The sequence below is a fragment of the Haemaphysalis longicornis genome, unplaced genomic scaffold, assembly GCF_048455015.1.
Source record: "Haemaphysalis longicornis isolate Haplotype H1 unplaced genomic scaffold, Haemaphysalis longicornis Haplotype H1 scaffold_9, whole genome shotgun sequence".
Taxonomy (NCBI): Eukaryota; Metazoa; Arthropoda; class Arachnida; order Ixodida; family Ixodidae; genus Haemaphysalis; species Haemaphysalis longicornis.
The window spans coordinates 23,495,264-23,514,712 of NW_027526460.1; the positions used below are offsets into that span (position 1 = coordinate 23,495,264).

General features: G+C 47.5%; 1 protein-coding gene across 6 annotated transcripts in view; it reads right to left on the reverse strand.

The window, feature by feature from the left end:
• Positions 1-562: 562 nt before the first annotated feature.
• Zw (glucose-6-phosphate 1-dehydrogenase Zw) overlaps positions 563-19,449 on the reverse strand; it is a 34,857-nt gene continuing 15,970 nt past the window's right edge. For 2 of the 6 annotated variants that reach the window (XM_077684089.1, XM_077684092.1), the window contains exons 2-12: positions 11,649-11,738; positions 11,015-11,052; positions 10,641-10,749; positions 8,803-9,020; positions 7,346-7,504; positions 4,919-5,044; positions 4,735-4,828; positions 4,356-4,572; positions 3,357-3,562; positions 1,774-1,943; positions 563-809 (exon numbers count right to left, since the gene is read on the reverse strand). In XM_077684089.1, the coding sequence (XP_077540215.1) occupies positions 728-809; positions 1,774-1,943; positions 3,357-3,562; positions 4,356-4,572; positions 4,735-4,828; positions 4,919-5,044; positions 7,346-7,504; positions 8,803-9,020; positions 10,641-10,749; positions 11,015-11,052; positions 11,649-11,738 (1,509 nt within the window). In that variant the 3' untranslated portion in view covers positions 563-727. Of the gene's footprint in view, positions 810-1,773; positions 1,944-3,356; positions 3,563-4,355; positions 4,573-4,734; positions 4,829-4,918; positions 5,045-7,345; positions 7,505-8,802; positions 9,021-10,640; positions 10,750-11,014; positions 11,053-11,223; positions 11,249-11,353; positions 11,577-11,648; positions 12,016-12,717; positions 12,778-19,449 lie in introns of those variants that run through there. The other 4 variants (XM_077684088.1, XM_077684090.1, XM_077684091.1 and 1 more) reach the window with 4 other exon arrangements.

The window sequence follows — 19,449 nt, forward strand, 5'->3', positions numbered from 1 at the left end:
CGGGCATTTTCGCTTTCCGCCTCAATCAGAGCCACAGTAAAGGATTCTCACCAAGAGTGACGGTGTGGGGACTGTGCTTGGTTGGCTAGCACGAGTATCAAACAGCATGTCACTCAGGTTAGAAAACGATGCACCTAATCAGTTTGGGTGCAGGCACGCAAGCGCACAGACATCTCGAGCCTCCCTCGCTATCACCACTAAGAGCACGTACCCTTACCTCCACACCTCTATCCCACTCAAAGCATTGAAGTGAAGGTATCTTTCCAATCTTCACCCCTATAGACCTTTTTAACCTTCATCGTGGGAGCCGCCATTTTATCAATGGGCTGCGCTAACAGCCCTATAGTTGGCACAGCCAACAGGAAGATGGAACTGTGCATGCGCGACAGTCCAGAACGTGTCCTCATCTCAGGATTAAACAACAGCAGATGCAAGGGTTCATACTACTTGAATATAGCATTCAGGAAAAGTATTCACTCACACTACCCATCAAACTCCTAGTTCTACTAATAACATGGGTAAAATTATGACTGCAGTGGCAATAACAGAAAAGCAGACTGAGAAAGTGTGATAATTTTTTTTTAATGAAACGGGCTGCAAAAAAGCAAGCAGATATCAATCTACATCTTTCGTTACAAATTTTTAGAATACTGACGATACACCGTTTGCTGTGCTTTAGTAAAGAAGGAGTCTTTACACAAACAATATTTATAAATAAACATAGAATTCACGCCTTAGTCCAACGATATGTGCCGTAAAATTTGAAGCCCACTTTCTTCCAGAGATCATCAGCTTCTTTGAAGCCTCGGCTGAAAGGAAAAGAAAAAACAATTAAGTTTAAGACGCACTTGGAGTTTTATTTGAATACAAAACAGTGAAATGCCATGTTAAAAGCTTGGGTCCTCTATCCACGTCCTTTTTTCCATAACCAGTTGAAGTTTACCAGTGCTAAAAATATTGATGACTACGAAAAATAAGCATAAACTGCCTCAGACCAAGTGCAGCCACCCTGAATCAGCCTAGCATGTCACACACAGCTACATGGCTACACAAACTTGGGCAAAGGTTTAATAGGCCATACATTCACTGACGCCCCAGTTTAGCCATGGGGAAAGCACATTGCAAAATATTACGAACGTGGACGCAAAAGTATGGAAATTTATGCAATTTTACAGCACATTTTCCATTTTTGAAACCTCGCTACGCACATACCTGCAAAATATTCGGAATCTTTCAATTTGGCTATATTCAGAAAACGGTATATGCTCGTGAATAAAAGTTATTAGAATGCTCACATTCCATTGGGGCCTGACAAACTCATTCCAAAAAAAGGCTACCCACCACATGCAACAACATGCCATCTGACCAGTGTATCCTGCTAGAACTACAAGGGCAGTTTCTCTTTACCAAAGGCAATCACTGCACACTTTACTTACAGCCCATGAGAATGAATCAATGCATTGGTTCATTCGCACACATTACTCTGACCCTGACTCCAAACCTAGGAAAGGCTACAATCCACCTTCAGCTCTTTCATTACAGCATTTTGAGTCTTAAAAGTCGCTGCCACTCGTATTTCCAACAAGCAATAAACTACATTGAATCTGCCAGGACAGAATGCACACAAGGAATTGTTGGCGAGTAGCCCAACAGCGCTTTGGGCACAAAAAAAACATTGGGAAAGCCGAGCTTCACTGGAGGACAACACATCAATGGCTTATGGGCTCTCGCAAGCTAGAACAAGTGCAGCGAGGGAGGGGGAGGCGGACGCACCTGCCGTACTCGTAGGGCACGGGCTTGGGCTTCTCCCGGTCAATCTGGTGCAACAGGGGCGTGAAGATGCGCCAGGCCTCGGCCAGCTCGTCGCTGCGCACAAAGTGCACCTGGCTCCCGTAGAAGACGTCCAAGATGAGACGCTCGTACGCATCCGGCATGGTCATGCCCTGGGCAGCACAGGCGCTTCGTTTTTGTTACACGTCACTGGACAGCACCCCTTAGCTGCGGGGGCAACACACCTGAAGTGGCGCAATACTAGCCACTACAGTCAAACTTCGATGTGACTAACTTCAATGTAACAAAACCCCGATGTAACGAACCACAGGATTTAAAATGTATGCACACCATGCGTTTTCATTCCCTATGTAACAAAGTCCCGTTTGCCCAAATTTCAATGTAACAAAGCTTTATGCACAACTAGGCATGAAATTTTGGTTGCATAAGTAGATTTTGAGATACGCAAGCACCGAGATGGGGTCTCAATAAAGCATGAATGGCGACACGGGCCACCCAATGCCGCCAGCCACGGGGTCTGTGAGCAAGCTTCTTGCCTACAAACTGTGTTTGGCGCTGCCCTGCCGCATGGGGCCGCTTTGCCCTTCGTTCGAGTTCGCTCATGCTTGTTGGGTTCCACCGTTCTAGCAAGTGCGCGGCAAAGCATTTGTGGGTCTTTGTGAGCCTTGCGAACGCATTTTTTCCACGGTGTGTCTGCGATTGCGCACCAGCAGCGGCTTCTGCCTTGGCCAGAAAGCCCCTCGCATCACGCGGGGCAGTGGGAGGAGCCTGGCAACTTTCGCCAATGGGGAAGCGCACACCCTATCGCGGAAGCTTCGAAGCGCTCAGGGATGCCAGCCGGCTCCACCAAAGACGATTAGGCCTACCACTGCGGAGGATATTTCATCCGTGCTAACCCAAGCGGCGCATATGACATTTTACAGTGCACTTTTCACCCACATTATTAGCTTTTTTCCCCCCACATGAACAACTCCGTTTGCCCCTTGTGTTGCGTTTCAACAAGCGGTCGCTGGAGCTACCCGCATTGCGCGGGTGGTTTCCGCAGCTGCGTCAGCGCACCTATGGCTTGCGCGGCACTTTTTTGCGTGCACAAGCGCCGATTCCTGTGCAGACGATTAAATCCGACAGAAACAGAAACAGTGCGCCAGCCATGTATGCCGGCCATGTATGTCTGCCACGTTTTCGTTTGCAGGAACCGCTTCACGCGGTTAACACTGAATTTTATCCACAAATTTCAATGTGGCGAAATTTCAATGTACCGAAGTAAAGTACGAGTTTTACAGACTTCGTTACATCGAGGTTTAACTGTATATGGAAAACAATGTTTCCTCGAGGACATCTCTTTTCTCCAAATAAGCCACAGCTAGGTAACGATTGCATGAAACAGCATGCAGTCAGAGGGCTGAGCAATTGTCTTTTTCCACCTTGTGCACATCCCGTAAGGTGTGTCAAAATCAAGCGGGACACGAATGCAAAAAAGCGTTTGGTGGAGCCTACTGCACGCATTTAAGGGCTGTGCAGCTCTTGGTCGACGCAAAGGCAAGCGTAGCGAGAAAGCAGCGGACCGTGTAGCGGCTGCCGTAGGTCAGGTCCAGCTCGGTCTCCTCGATGTCGAAGGCCATGCCGGGCTTCTTGGTCATGAACTTGACGTAGATGGCCTCCCCGGGCTGCACCCGCAGCACCAGCTCGTTGCGCTTGCTCTCCCCACCAAAGATGTCGCCCGGAACCTCCTTGTACTGGACGCGGACCTCCGCCTTGCGCTCGTTCAGTGCTGTAGGAACAGGCAGAGAAGGCGCGTCACCAACAACATCCTCGCCACTCCCGTGGATCCCCTGGGGGCGGCAAAAGCAGATGCATTCTTTCTGGCTCCTTCGCACAGCATGCATGGCTTCCCCACATGACACTGAAGATGTGCAGTGAAAACAGCACAAAGCTGTGTTCAACAGCCAAAGCTCCAAATTAAAACTACATTTAAACTTGCGGCTACAGAGTGCACATCATGGCTCGATTCAGGTTGCGATCTGCGTTGAAAACTACAAAACGGTTTGAGCCAGGTTTGCAAAGAGCCAGAACGTTACGCTTGCTTGATTCTTAAAATTGTTTCTTCATCTTTAACAAACGGCACAGGACAAATGTACAAAAGAAATTTACAAAATCACTTCAATGTGCTGTGTGTGCAGTAAAAACAATAGTACATACATTTGGCTGCACTTATTGTCCATTCTGTCCAATTGGGAATCTTGTGTGCATGCAGTTGGTGTGGTAATGCCAATACACATATTCACATTTGGATCAGTGAATGCATTTAAATCGAGTGTCTAGTGCTATTAGCAGAAGTGCTGCAAGTGTTCTTGAACAAACACTGAAGGGAATTCATCGAAATATCTTTTGCACTAAGAGGAAGTTCGGCGTTTCAGTGCATCTCTAATGGATGTCAGAAGAAAGAGCACTGCACCGTTCGAGGCTCCCGCACCACCAACCAAGAATGCGTTTTCATGCCACCTCAGCCTCCCAACACTTCAGAACGAAAGAAGGTGATGAAAAGGAGCAACTTCACAGCACACCTTTTCCGCATCTTAGGATGAAGGGCACCCCTTCCCAGCGCTCATTGTTGATGTAGGCGACAGCGGTGGCGTAGGTGGCCGTGCGCGAGTTTGGGGGCACCGTGGGGTCGTCCAGGTAACCCTGGGCCTCCTCCCCCGTGCCGCCAGGCTTGCCCACATACTGGCCAAGCACCACGTTCTCCATGGTGATCGGAGGGACACACTTGAGCACCTTCACCTGCACATGCACCGAAGGGGGGCCACTTTTTAGTGTGGACACTGCACCCAGAAGCTGCGGAAGCTTTATGCCAACACTAAGAAAGCGGGGTGCAGCGGGCACCATGGAGTCATCGCCCATTCTAAAGAAAGACGCTGATGTGGACACAGCAGGAGAGGCAACCTTTTCGTTCCTGATGTCCTCGGCATTTGTGGACACTGGCTTCTCCATGGCGACCAGCGACATGATCTGCAGCAGATGGTTCTGCATGACATCCCTAGGGAGAGAAAGCAACCTTTCGAACACATCCTCGCCACAACTGGGCCGCTTTGGCCCGCCTAATAATCCTCCTGGCGACACCACGTACCTGATAATGCCGAAGCTGTCAAAGTATCCGCCTCGGCCCTGTGTCCCAAAGGGCTCCTTAAAGGAGATCACAATACTGGCAATGTTGTTGCGGTTCCATGTGGGACCGAAAATCTGGTTGGCAAATCTGGAAGGCAAAAGGTGCAGAAACAACCACAAGTCAACAAAACTTCATAAACTTCGAAGATTGCACATTGTGCAGCACTTTCAGCCTTTGTTTGATGGCAAATGGTCTTATTTTTTTTTCGAGGTTGGGTTGAACAACAATACACACCATGTGAGCGCCAGGAGAATGAGGAAACCTGATGTCCGCTTTCATATATATTTCCACCACACTCATACACAGAGGCAACACATCTTAAAGTCAAAACTGAAACAAAGCCCACAAATTGTGGTAGCGAGACTGCTGTTTTATAATGCATACTAGATAAATTGTTCGTTTCAACATTCACGATTTGCGATGTCAAAATTGTTGTGTGGGAAAAATGTACGGGGTGACAATGCAAGTCTTACAGCTCCTAGCATTTCCTGCCTGGTTAAACAGCTGCTGCAGTTTATACATGTATTCTGGTATTCTGGGCACTTCAATATAGCCTGTATTCAATAGCGTGGCACGCATGCAGGCAACCATGTGAGTGCGCCGTCACTGGTAACGTGGGGCTCCACGGGATGGCGGTACTTGTCCGTGCTAAGCCCATCATATGGGTTAAACATTCCGAGCTATAGCCCGCCGAACGCAAAGCAATGCCTCAACTCCAATGCGAGTGCGATTAACAACAACTCTGTTGACACCACCGTTGAGAATCGGGTTAAAACGGAGCAGACGACGCACGCCGGTGTTACATTTTTCTTCGGCCTGCGGCCGCAGTGGCACAAGCCGCGCCATGTCCGTGGCCCTTTGGCCATGTCTGTGGCCATTTCAGTGTTGCCAAACGAAGAAGCTGACAGCTAAACTTTTCAATGAATACCAGCTATGGTATCAATTGAAACTGCAATACGATCCCTAGTAAAAATTCTAATAGAAACTTGTATTAGTCATACATTTATAGAAATTTTTATAAGTCTTGTGCAAACTTGTATCACTCGTACTGTTTTTTTTTTGTATTAGATGTGGCAGTCTAATACAAATTAAACTTTTAGTATCTATTAGATTACAATACTAATAGGACTAGTAGAGTGCTGATAGACCTTACACCTATTAGTTTGTGTAAGTCTAATAAGAACTAATAGGGATGTATTGGCTTTAATAAGAACTTATACAAATGAATCACTAAGTGCTCTTTCCAACATATTTTATATTTTTTCGAAAACCGGAAGACAAAGTTAAAATGAAGGTGCTTAACACAGTCCTGCCCATGCCTATTCAAATCAATAGTACACTAGACATTTAAAGTTGATATTTTGACGTTTTTCATTTGAATTTGGTGCTTTCCAAGTGCTCTAAGAGCTGGCGGCATTGACCGAGTAGTAAAGACACTTACATCTTCTTCGTTTTTTTTTTCTGCGCGCCGCGATTTTTTAAAGCCCTGCCGGTGTCATGTGACGGGCGCTCAGATGATACCAAAACGGTGTTGACATCGCGCACTACAACGCTGCAGAAACGCTGCATTTTTAGTTGTTTGGACAATTCCACATGCAACTTTTTGGATGACATTACCAGCACTGACTCCGAGGACAACTTTTCACCATCCGAATTCAGCACTGAAAACAACAGTGCCCCAAACTGGCCCAGAACCTGATACCCCTGTGCAATGTAAGCCCAAAAAAATGCTGCAGAAGTATTGAAACTGAATTTTTCTACTAACAAAAAAAAAAAAAAAAAAAAAGAGTGGAGCAGAAAAACAATGCTTTCTGCGATGTAAGTGTTGCCGACCTATGTTTCTATGTTTCGAGGAACTGCTTTGCACAGTGGCGCAAAACCCACTAGTGCTAACATTTTTTTGCAAGTCAAGAAATGTTGCAGTTAGGCATTTGATATTTGCAGGGGTTTTGCACTGATAGTATATGTACAGAATGTATAAAGGTTTGACTTGAGCTTTTTTGACTGCCGGTATTTTGTGTATTAGCAGTCGAATTTAGTCATTCATTGGTCTTCTTCAGGTTACAAACTTGTGCATTTACAAATTATTCAGCCAGATATCTGCCAGATACAGAAATTTGTGTGCGAACCTTGGCTATATGTAATAAAATGTGCTGCCCCATTTCACCGCTTTGTTTTGGACTTGCCACTGGCTCTAACAGAACTAATACACACTATTAGACACCGACAGGCCTATTAGACTAATACACACTAATAGGCCTATCAGACTAATGCACACTAATAGGTCTATTAGTGGCTATAAATAAGCTTATATGGCTATCAGTTTTTGTAAAAGAATTTTCGCTAGGGATGGAATGGTGGTTGGTAGCCACAGGTTAGAAAACCCACCTTATTGCCATGAGATTCTGGACCATCTCTTTCCCCAGGTAATGGTCGATGCGGTATATCTGAGATTCATCAAAGAGCGACGCCAGGTGGTTGGACAGCTCAGCAGATGTAGCCGAGTCTCGGCCAAACGGTTTCTCAATCACAACCCTAGTCCAGCCTCTGAAAGGAAATAGAGGGAGAATGGATATCTATGAAAACCAATAGTGCAGGTAGCAAGATCAAGTGCATAAAATTATGCGATCGAAAATGAGCAGCAGTTGCAGCAAAGCAGCTTCAAAATGGGGAACATTAACCCTTTCAGGGTTACGGACGTACATATACGTCCTCTGCAAACACTTCAAAATGGTCAATAACGTATATGTACGTCATCGTTTGTATGTTTAAAAAGTGCGCCTTTTTCGCCAACTTCTCTTGCTTGGCATGTGCTGCCACACTGCGGAAATACGCCAAATTATTTTCTTGCACCGATGGCTCTTTTTATTTTTGTATGATTTACTTCTGCGGCGCGCCGGCTATCGCTTGCGAATCCGGTAACGAGGGGGCGCGCTGGGTATCGCCCACCGCGCGCCTCTCACTTCTTGCGCCTGCCACAGACCAAGGGCGCCTGCGAAACTGACGAGACTCGTCTTTTTTTTTTTTTTTTTTGTATTTTATAGCAGCGGTGTGCCATCTATCGCTTGTGCATCCGGCCGTGCGCCCACGCGCAGTGGCTGGTTTTGGTATCGTCCTCCAGGCGCTTCCTGCACCCGCGAAACTGATGTCTATCTGATTTCGATTCACTCAAAAGGTACCGACTTGTTACTCTCTCGTTTTTATTTAGAATTTTTCTGATGTTACTCATGAGTAAGCCACATGTATGTAACAATACTAGATTTTTTTTGTCACGTTATGGTCACCCTAAAAAAATTACAATAATTTTTTCTCGAAATAGATTCATCCGAAGAATTGAAATCAGCAATAACAAAAATCAACCCTAGGGGGTCGCATTTGGCGAAAAAATTCGACCCTCGAAGTGTTAACGGGGCAAATGCTTTGATGTGGGCTTCTACATTGGGGGAGGGACATGAAATGCCACCACTTCCCACACCAAACGGCTCCACTCCCCACTCACAAAAGACGAAATGCTTCAGCAGCGTGGGCCCCAGTGATAAGGCAGTGATGCTGTCCTGTTTATCGCTAACATCCAGAATTGAAAAAAAAAAAAAAAAAAAGTGGTGCACGTGTTGCTAAACATCCAACAATAATGTGTGTTCCAGGGGACTGCCTTCTTCGACATAACGTTGGCATCGTAAAGTTCTTCATATTCTCGGCTGAAAGTGTTACTGGTCACAATGCAATGGAGGGCTTCAAAGCTAGCCCAGCACCCACAGTTCCTGTCATCAACGTTTGTGACAGTATTTGGCCTGCAGTCAAAGCGAACTGCAACGAAGCCGTGATCCCAAAGAGCCCCCACTCACTGGCGGGCCATGCAGTGCTTTTTGATGTTGCTGGCCACGGGCTGGAACACGGTGGGGGGCAGTGCCAGGTAGAACATGCGATTCCCCACGGCAGCGCCCTCCAATTTCGTCATCTCCTTGTCGAGGACGGCAAAGTCATCTGCCACGTCGTATCTGCCGGCCAGGTACGAATTGGCGCGGGTGAACTCTGCGAAGCGGCTCTTCTCCTCCTCCTTCACCTGCAGGGACACAGGGCACCAACGTCACCTCACAGTGCACCCAGCTGGTCAGAATATTCACCACACAGATGAACCGCTATGCCAGCATGTTGACATTCTGACACTGACAGAACCTCGACTGTTGCATCCTTACTGTCCACCTAAACATGTGTAAACATCTGTGTACCATAGCCTCGTATAAAGCTGGTTCTCTTTAAAGAGTTATTGAAGGCTGAGCAAATTTGTTTGCTTTCAGTGCTTTGTTCAATGACGAGCAATGTCTTGTTTACGAATAAACATTTGTCACTCACACTCCTCATTCATTTTTTTTTTCCCCGTGACATCAACAAGCACACCAAGAGTTGGACGATTACGAGGTGTAACACGCCGATGCTACACAGGCAATGAGGCGCACCGTAGTAGAGGGGCTCCAGATTAATTTTGACCAGCTGGGTATCTTTAACATGCACCAAAATTTCGAACACACAGGCATTTTCGTTTTCCGCCTCCGTGGGAATCAAACCCACGTACCGCCAGAAATTGACCTGTACAAGCTAAACAAATTCTAAACAAACAAAGCATTGTTCTTCCATCAAGCAAAGGCTAAAACAGCTACAAAGGGTGCAATCTTCCTGTTTAACGAAAACGTTATTCAGCTTTGAGGGTCATCAGTGGGTTCCAAGTGCACCGCCCTCCCTCTTTTCTTTAGCAGAGCACCTTTGTGCCCTTATTTAGCCGTAGCAATTGTTGTGTCTAAAATAGTAAGACAAACATTGTTGCTATTGCGACTGGTTCTCAACAACGTAATGTTTGATATCACATTTAATCTCACCACTCTATCAAAACATGTATAGGTGCTGGTGTACATGATCACTGACAAATTTTCAGAATTCCAAATTATTTAACATCTTTACTGAGCATTCCATTGGCAACTGTACAAGTACACAGAGCAAAGAAAAAGAACTTACACAAGCACATATCATAAATTTACATGACAACTCCCTCCCCCAAAACATCGCCCATCCCCTTTAGGGGTGAAATACACAATTTACAAAAAGACCCTAAAGATCGCCCACCCTTAAAAATATATATCTTTAGCGCTGATGAGTGCGTAAAATAAACACGAATCATCTATTCATGCGTTGATGCAGTCACTGTCTTTTCTCCATTTGACCCGTACGTTCGCCCATCTCGTACTTTTTCTTGATATATTCCCGCAGGTTTGGTTGGCGGTGCAGCCACTTTTTTGTAGTTCATCGCACATGACCAGAAAGTTCGCCCATCCCGTATTTTTCACTTGATATCTCTAATTCGGGTGGGCGTTCTTTCGGAACTTCACGGCATATGTTTAGAACCAATTTGAAAAAATAATTCACAGATGGGTGCGCATAACTAAACTAAGCATCGTTAACAGTTGCAGTTCACACATGGTGGAGCAAATCATGCATACATGCTTATAAAAACCCCCTACAAAGAGCATTTGTGCCATTTAATTAGGCTACATCAGCACACATGATAATCGCCCCGAATTTGCGGCTTGACCAGCAATCAAACTTGCCAGAAACTGCTCAGACAATAGCAGCAAAGCACACCAATCTAAAATCTACTGGCAACATCAAAACAGCGCAGATGTACACACACCTTGAGGTACGGGGAGACCTTTGTCCAAAGCTCCTCTACAGTCATTTTGGTCCGTGCATAACCAACGAATTTTGTTTTTGGCGGGAGCAGCCCATCTCTGAACAGCGCCCTGCAAAGCAAAAAAACAACGGGCTTCATACAGCATGCAGTTACCACAGAAATTCACTACTCGCAAGCTTTTTGAAGCGCATATTAACTAATCACGGGTAGCGTAACTGCAATATAGAAGCCCAATAGTAAAAAAAAAAAAAAAAGTTAATGTGGCTCCTTCAACTGGGCAGTCTAGCGAAACTCTGTGGTTTCGGACACAGAGGTGGCAATGTTAGAGGCACCTCGAACGGTAGAAATCGCCGGCACGGCCTTTAATCACTCACCATAATGTTGGGTAGATCTTTTTCTTTGCCAAGTCTCCCTACGAGGACAAAAAAGAAATAAAGGCGAGTAAACGTCAAGAGCAAACAGAACCTGACGGGCCAGTGCCGGACACGCGATGTGCGCATGTGGGGCGGATGTCAAAGCAGGCAGGGAAAAACGAGAAAGAAAGAGGAGGAAACGGATAAACACGCGTCCGCCGTGCACCTACATGGAGGAAAACGTAGGAGGAAGGTATGCTTCGGCAGGCACAGCTCTACACCGCAGAAGGGCAGGCATAAACCACCGCCAGCACCACACGCCATGCACAACTCCGCATGCAGGGGCCACTCAAGACCTACGAGCTCCTCAAACACCACGGCAATCGCTAAGCCATCGCCGTCGGACGACTCCGCGCGCCCATTAAACGCCTCACGGGCTGCGGGAGCCACCGCCACATCCCTGCGAATAACTCCCATCACTGGCCGGCGACCCGCGTCTACTGTCGATCGCTCCCACGTGGCCGCATGTTTTTAACCGGCCAACCTCGGGTCCGTCGCTAAGGGCTCGTCGGTAAACATTGGGGAGAGGCTGAGAGCGCGGGAAGGAAGAGGCGGTTGGCTAAACCAAAACCACACAGAGAAAAGGTCAGCTCACCGAAGCGCCGAGGACGACGAAGACGTGCTGCTGCCCCTCCTGCACAGGCTCCTCGAACAGGTGTATCGACTCCTTCAGAAGAGCGATGCACTGCGGAGAAAGGGCGGGCGGAAACGATGTTTGAGGCATCTCGACGTCTGCGGCGGCAACGGCGACACGAGGCTTAACCGACGCGCTCTGAACGCAGCCCAGCTTGGCTGCCGGTGGCTCGCGTCGTACTCGTGTATTTGTAGCCGCGGCCGCGGCGGCTTGACGGGCGGAAACGGATGAGCGCGCTCAAGTGCGTCGTCGCGTCGTCGTCGGTCGACGCGAGCGGGCACGTGCCCCGCAGGAGAGCGGAACAGGCTCGCGCGGAGACTGATTGGCTTCTGCTGCGATCACCAGTTGCGCGATCGCGCTCGCGACGTCGTAACCGGACGTTAGTTCGGCCCCCTTTCCTTCAAAACCAGTTTAGGTCTACGCAAGGGGGGTAGACCTGAGTCATACCCGTCGCTTTTTCGCTTATCTTTGGCGCGCACGCTGCGTCGGACAGGCGTTTCCTTCGATCAGCAGCAGCTGACTGGAAAACCTCTCGTTCGATGGGCAGGCGCACAGATTGATCGCGCGTTTGTATGCGCCGCTAGCGTCGGTCTCCAAGCCGGCTTGACGGAATCGATCGAAAGAGCTGCCAGCTGTTATCGAGGACTCGCAGGCGATGCGCTCGTTTTGATATGTCGTCCTCCCCCCTCCGCCCCCATCTCTTTTTCAGGCGTACGAGGGATTGAGATAAAGCGTCTGAAAATAGAACGGGACGGTGACCCTGGTGCGAAAAGTTGACGCGACGCTGAAAAGTACACGCGACACGGCGCACGCTATCCTTGATTGGCAGCTTGACAGGCCTCAAATTACGCGCGTTTTCGATCCCTCGCTAAAAGAGCTTTGCCGCGCTCACAGCCAAAATTGCACAACAGTGAAACACGCCTTCTGGCTTGAGAACAACACGTCTTGGCCCAACTGTCTAAATGGTGGGCGTGCACTTAGGCACACGAATAGTGGTGTGCGCGTGCATATAACGGATATGTGTACTTACAACTGGCACTGCAAAGACCAGGAACCAAAAAGTCGCTCGAGACATAGAAAAATCCCCGTTCCGATCGAGGAGTAATGCCATACGCTTACTCCCAAGGCGACTCTGGGACTGCCCGGATGCTCATCAATGTTGCAACTGGAGATAAAAACCTCCGCGTTGCTATAGTACCGAGGGCAGAATATGTCCAGGCCGCAGAAAACAGCTCTGCTCGCACTAACAGAACAAAAGAGAAGCCCAAGCACCAAAGAACATCTTCCAGCTGTAAGCTCACACGCATGTATAAAATTTGGTGACATGCATGTATTGACTTAGAAAAAAAATGTAATGACTCCAGAGTGGTATTTCAGGTGATGCGTAATGTTTCTTTCCATAGGGGCTAGCTCATCTCCACACAATCACCTAGTAAAGGCACTGGTTGTAGAATAAAATTAATAAAAACACGGGTGATGACGATACACTCTAATGCTAAACTTGAGCATTAGTAAGCTTTGAAGAGTCGAAGGGAGACAGCAAACGAAATGACATGCTGCAGAAACGACAGAGGCAACAATTTTATTCTTGTGCGGGTTCCATGTAGCCCTGAAAAATTCCTAGCTGACACGTCGTTAACGATGTTTAGAGGTCAATTAAGCAATTTAAATTATATTTTAAAACAAAACTGTGGCTTCTGCAGCTGCCGGCATCTTCTCAGTCCGCTCGCGAGCCAGAAAATTAAGCATGGAACACTTCTTGGTGCTCCCATGCTGACCCGCCAACCGAGGTGCAGTTAAGACACCAGGGGCGAGATTTGCCTCTGCTAATGGTTTAGCTACATGTATTACCTCTAATTAAAAATAATCCTATTTACGTTTAGTATGATATGATAATAGTAACAGGCGGACCACGAGGTCAACGGGATGGACACCGAGAGACTGGACTAGAAGAAGGGGGAGGCCATTAATTCGATGGAGGGACGAAATAAGAAGATTCGTATACGGCAAAGAATGGACTCGGGCAGCGCAGGACAGGAGCGGGTGGAGCACAATGGGAGAGGCCTTCGTCCTACGGGGGACCTAAACTGGATGATGATGATGATGACGATGATTCAGTATAAAATGTATGGGTCCTCCTCCTGAAAACATACTTTGGCTATACCCCACAGCCCCAACCATGCAACGCCGTATTCGCATAAGATACATAATTGCCGAAATTAACGGATGTAACCGTTATGACAGAGTAAATGTCGATGATTGAGGGAATTTAAAAAAAAAATTAAAAAGTGAAAACTCGGTGATTCGAAGTTCATTAATTCGAATTTATGGATAATTCGAACTGCACGATTTGGTCCGGCCAAGTCTCCATAAAAGTGTATGTATAGAAAAAGCCCGTCAATTAGAAGTCTAGTATGTCCTGCTGCAAATAATTCGAACTATGCACCACCGCGCCGGAGTCTTGGCGCCTGGCACGGCCAGAGAAACGAATTCTGTACCATGGCCGCACTCGACCCCCTTTCCGCGCTCTCCTAACGGCCTTCGCATTGGTGCGTCTCGCTGTCTGCCGCCGCAAGTTCGGGGTGCCGCTGCCAGGCAACCGTTGGTTAGCTGATAACCAGAGCGATGTTCGACGGCTCATAAATATTAGCCCTCAGGAAGCCACCGACCTCGGGTTAAGTTTTGGCGCAGAAAAATCGGGAATAATGGTTTTCAATGACACTACCACTGACGCAGTGTCTATCCAGCATGGAGAATTACCCAGAGTGAAGGAATACAAATATTGGGAACGTGGATTAACGCAGGGGATAACTACTTAAGAACTCACGAGGAGCAACTTAAGGGCAAGGGAAAGCGAAACGCAGCTATAATGAAGCATAAAGCTCTGTGGGGGTGTAACAAATATGAAGTAGTGAGAGGAATGTGGAAAGGAGTAATGGTTCCTGGTCTCACATTTGCGAATGCTGTACTCTGCTTAAAATCAGACGTTCTATCAGGCCTTGAAGTGAACCAGGGAACGGTAGGCCGTTTGGCCTTAGGAGCGCATGGAAAAACAACTAGCGAAGCAGTGCAGGGAGGTATGGGCCGGGCGTCGTTTGAAGTTCGATAAGCGCAGAGTAAAATATGTTTTGAGGGGAGGTGAGAGCCATAAATCAACGTAGGTGGGCAGCTAAGGTGTTTCGGTACCTATACTTGAAAAGCGTGGACACGCAGTGGTTAAGAAATACTAGAAGGCTAACGATGAAATACGGAAAGAACAGTGGACAATACAAAACAGCCAAGGTAACCAAAAAAGAGGCAAGGCAGATTGAAACGAATAAATGGAGAAAAAAAAATGGAAGCTAAAACGTCGTTAGAGATGTACAGGGCTGAGAAAATGAACATCAGAAAGGAAAATTTCTACGATAATTCCCAGGGCAGTGCTTTGCTTTTTGAGGCTAGAGCAGGTTGCCTGCGAACTAAGAGTTTTGTGGGGAAGTATTCACAAAATGATGGGGTATGTGTGGTCTGCGGAAAAGAAACAGAAACTATGCGGCACATAGTGTTAGAATGTGAGGGTATCCATCCAAATCTACATGAAGGGAATATTGGGCTTTCAGAAGCCCTAGGATTTAAGGGTATCACAGAGGAAGTTAACTTCGAGGCTGTCAAGGCGACGAAAAGGAGATTAGAATGCTGATGGACGAAAAGCAAAGAGGGGAATATTGCCTAGGACAGTTACCACCTGTAACAAAAAAAAAGAATTTTGTGCTTAATAAGCTTTTTGTGCCTGCCCTAAGAGCAGCGCTAGTATTAAACGAAGAGTATGAAACATAGGTATATTAGTTTTTTTTGGGGGGGTAAGGTGACACGTCATCAGCCCGCTACAAAGGGGATACCAATAGCAATCATCGATCATCATCATCATGGTCCGCCGCCGCCGAGCGCGTTCACAGGCACAGTGTGTGCGCCGCAGCGCTGGGTAATGCCACATGGTTTGACAATTTGTGATGCGGAGGGGGCATGGCTGCACATCCTGCGATGAATAAGCTGCCATATTCACTGCTTTTCAGTAAGCTGCCAGCAGCTAACCTAGTAACGTTGGCCAGCACTCATAGCTGCGAAAACTAGTGGTGGCGCCATAAAAAGATGTCTTGAAGATCAGAAATGGCTTCGTGATCTATACAGTTCAATGCAAGGACCTAAAATCGCTACAATCACATAGTGAGCGCCTTATGGTAGAGCAGTTGCCTTCGAACAAGCTAGCATTATTTGCTCAGTTGAAGTTTCATCGTTGAACTGCTATCCACTCAACAGTCGGATTTACGATTTGTCAAAGAATATTGCCAAGCTGTAATAAAATTCAGGCCTCACCAATTTGTCCGCGAAATCAACAGGAAAAACTCGCGCAGCGGAGTACGAACAGAGCTCACAAGGAATATATATATTTTTTTTAATCTGCAAACGACGGATTGGAACATTATAGTTGCAGAAAACTGGACAACTAGTGTTTTTTTTTTTAAATTTTTTTCTACCCTGTTTAATTTTTCTGGAAGCGTGTTTCATACTTAGTTTTCTGGTGGAGTGTATCGTGCAGATTAGGGCGGACTTCTGGGAAAGTTTGTGTTGCATCGTAGACGTACAATCCCTGCACCATATGGTCACAACTACGTATGATGCTTGAACGTGCGCTTGCGCCAGCATCTACTCGACGTGAAGAATGGGCACGCTGGTCAATCTAGTAACGTTGCACTGGACAGCCCAGTTCACATTGCCGGAAATTCAAATGCACGCCTCTCTTTATCGAGATTGTAGGGATAGCAAAGCATAAAAACCAGCTCGCAAAAGAAACCATTAGGACATCTCAAATGGCTCGCCTTGGTCACGCTTGCATAAGCATGCCGTCTTTGGGTTTATCGGCCAAATAAATTACGTATCTTGCCCCTTAATAATTCCAAACGGCCGCAGCGAGCTTTCTCTGCCTTGATTTTTTTTTCTTTTTTGTGTGTGTGGTACCGGGTGTCACACATTTGTCGGTTGTTGCCTAGTTCTCTGTAAGAGCACGAACTGTGGCAAAAGATATTGTCATGTGGTCGCCTGACAAATGGGTATATACGCTGTAGAGTCTAATTTTTTGCTGATGTGGACATTATTTGTGTATTATATGAGAGTTTTTACGAATACATGCTGATTGATTGATTATGGGGTTTAACGCGCCGACGCTGCACAGGCCATGAGGCGCGCCGTTGAGGAGGGCTCCGGATTCATTTTGACCACCTGGGTATCTTTAACGTGCGCCCAAAATCTTGAACACAAGGACGTTTTCGCTTTTCGCCTCCACCAGAGAAACGGCCCCCGCGTCCGGGAATCGAACCCGCGTCCCTGGGCTACGAATAAATGCTAGTTGGAAGCACCGCTTGTCCCTCTCGTCCTCCGTCCTTGGTGTAATTTTTGGCGTTTTACACGTCTACATTATGCAGTTCTTGTAGGGTTTGTTGCTTTTTTATTCAGGTATAGTTATACGAAAAATGCTACTTTCCCCAAATTGTATAAAGCTTGGCACAAAATAAAAATGTATTTGTCACGGTGCGCCTCAAGTCAGGAATGTTGCAAGCGAATATACATACGCGAACGACTTTTGCTCTTATCGTATTGTGTAAACAACTGACTGGCGTATATCTCGTTTATATATCAGAACAAAAAAATCTGGGCCACATCAGTTACAGCATGCAACTGCCCCGTTTCATGCGGAAATGCCGCCGAGAAAGCTCACTGCATGGTTATGTTGTCGACGCTCTAGCTGCGCCCGCTCTTGCCTTGCGGGGAGGCGCGGCGACGCGGAGATTGCGGTGAGGTGGTGCTGCCCTCGTGCGGTCGCCCCCCTCCCCCCTCCCTGCTTCCAACTAGCATCAGAAAAAATCCCATGCGCCGAGCTGGGATTGCGAAGGCCGTAAGGGGAGCGCGGAAAATGAGTCGAGTCCGGCCGTGCCTGTACCTATCACACGAGGCTGCGCAGAACGGATGAGGCCAAAACGGCGTAAAACCAATATCTAAACCCCACGTGACAGACGTTTCGGAAGACTCGTTCTTTGCGAACTACGTCGATGAGCACGCGAGTACAGGGGTGTGTGTGGCGCGCTATGAGATGAGGGCATCGTATCTCAGTTCAGAAGCGCATGCTGCCATCGACGTCAGGGAGTACGAGGACGAGTGCGGCAGTCCGTTCAGAAGTCATGGCCGGACGTAATGATGCCCGTGCTTCTTCAGTTTTCAAAAAGGCAATGAGGCTGTCCGCTACAAGGTGCTGGCTGCCGCCTACAGGGTCAAAAGACAGCCCACAATCACGGACATTCACAAGCATCAGTGTTGACATTCCCAACTGCTTCGCAGTTGCAGCTTACTGTTGTTATTGTTCACTTTCACTATTCCGAACTTTCATTACTTCGAACTGAGATGGCATCCCCTTGCAGTCTGAATCAACGAGCTTTTACTGTAATAGAAACGACTTCACAAAATAAAAATATATATATATATTGGAACTTGAACTTGGCAATGTTTAACGCACGGCCTCTGTCGAGCGAGGGAGGCCTAGCTGTTCTGTTAGAGGAACTCTTGGACATTAAACGGGATATTATAGGGATAAATGTGGTCAGAAGAACAGGAGAAGGCTTCATAGAGTTGAGTTGAGGGCATATGCTGTGCTACCATGGACATCGCGAAAAAGAAAGAGCACGGGGTAGGATTTTTTATCCACATGGAGATCGGGGGGGGGGGGGGGGGGGGGAAGGGGCATAACGGGTAAGATAAGACATTTAAACAACTATAATAGTGTAAATGTACATCATTAGCCAAAAAGAAAGAAATGGAAACTATGAAACAAAGCCAAATCTGGCCGTAAAGAACTCACAATGCGGTGCAAGAATGTTTACGCATTACAAGACAATTCTCGGAATTTCTGCACATTTTTTTCTTCTCTTACGGCAGTGCTATCTCTGGGCTTCGCGGGGTAGTAGGTTGAGGCGCATATATCCCACGCTTGGTAGCCGCACTCTATCCCGGGCTTTCGCTAGATCGATCCTGCTTGCTGCGCTGGCGGCCGCAATACGTGGAGCGGTCTCTGGGACCGCAGCAGCTGGTCGCATGCATGCGTGCGTGGACTGCGAGGGTCGAATCTGGGTCACTGCCCCCCGCCGTCGCGCAGGCACAAAGGAAACGATCAGCCGCGGCCTCCACGCATAACACGCCCACTTCGTAAACGCTCCGCAGGGGCGGAGCGATTTGCTGTCACTTGCGGCTTGTAAGCACTTTGTCCCTTTCGAGGTTACGTGTGTGTCTGTGTTTTTCTTCCTCTACGTTTATGGGCGCTAGCGTGGAGAGGTCGCAAGCTCCTTGTCCTGGTGCTTTGTTTATTCCTTTTCGGACCAACTGCTTAGCCGCGAAACTATATAGTGGTGGTCGGCTGCGCTAACTAGGCCGACAGGGTTGCGTTCGTGCGGGGAGCGGAACGGTACACAATTATATCCACTAGCTGATTCGGGTCTTACCGCGCGTCGTGTATTGCTAAAACAAAATAAGTAACCCTCTAAAAATGCCTTAGTGAAACGTGCAGTTGGAATCCGAAGTTTGTGTACAGATAAGACGTTATTGGACAGCATTCCGGGTCCGGGTATGCATGCCGGGGCATGCCTCGCTGCTAATTGAAAAGTGCCGTGTGGGTCCGCCATACCGTATTTCCGCGCATATAATTCTCCCCTGCGTATAATCAGCACCCCCCACCCCCCCC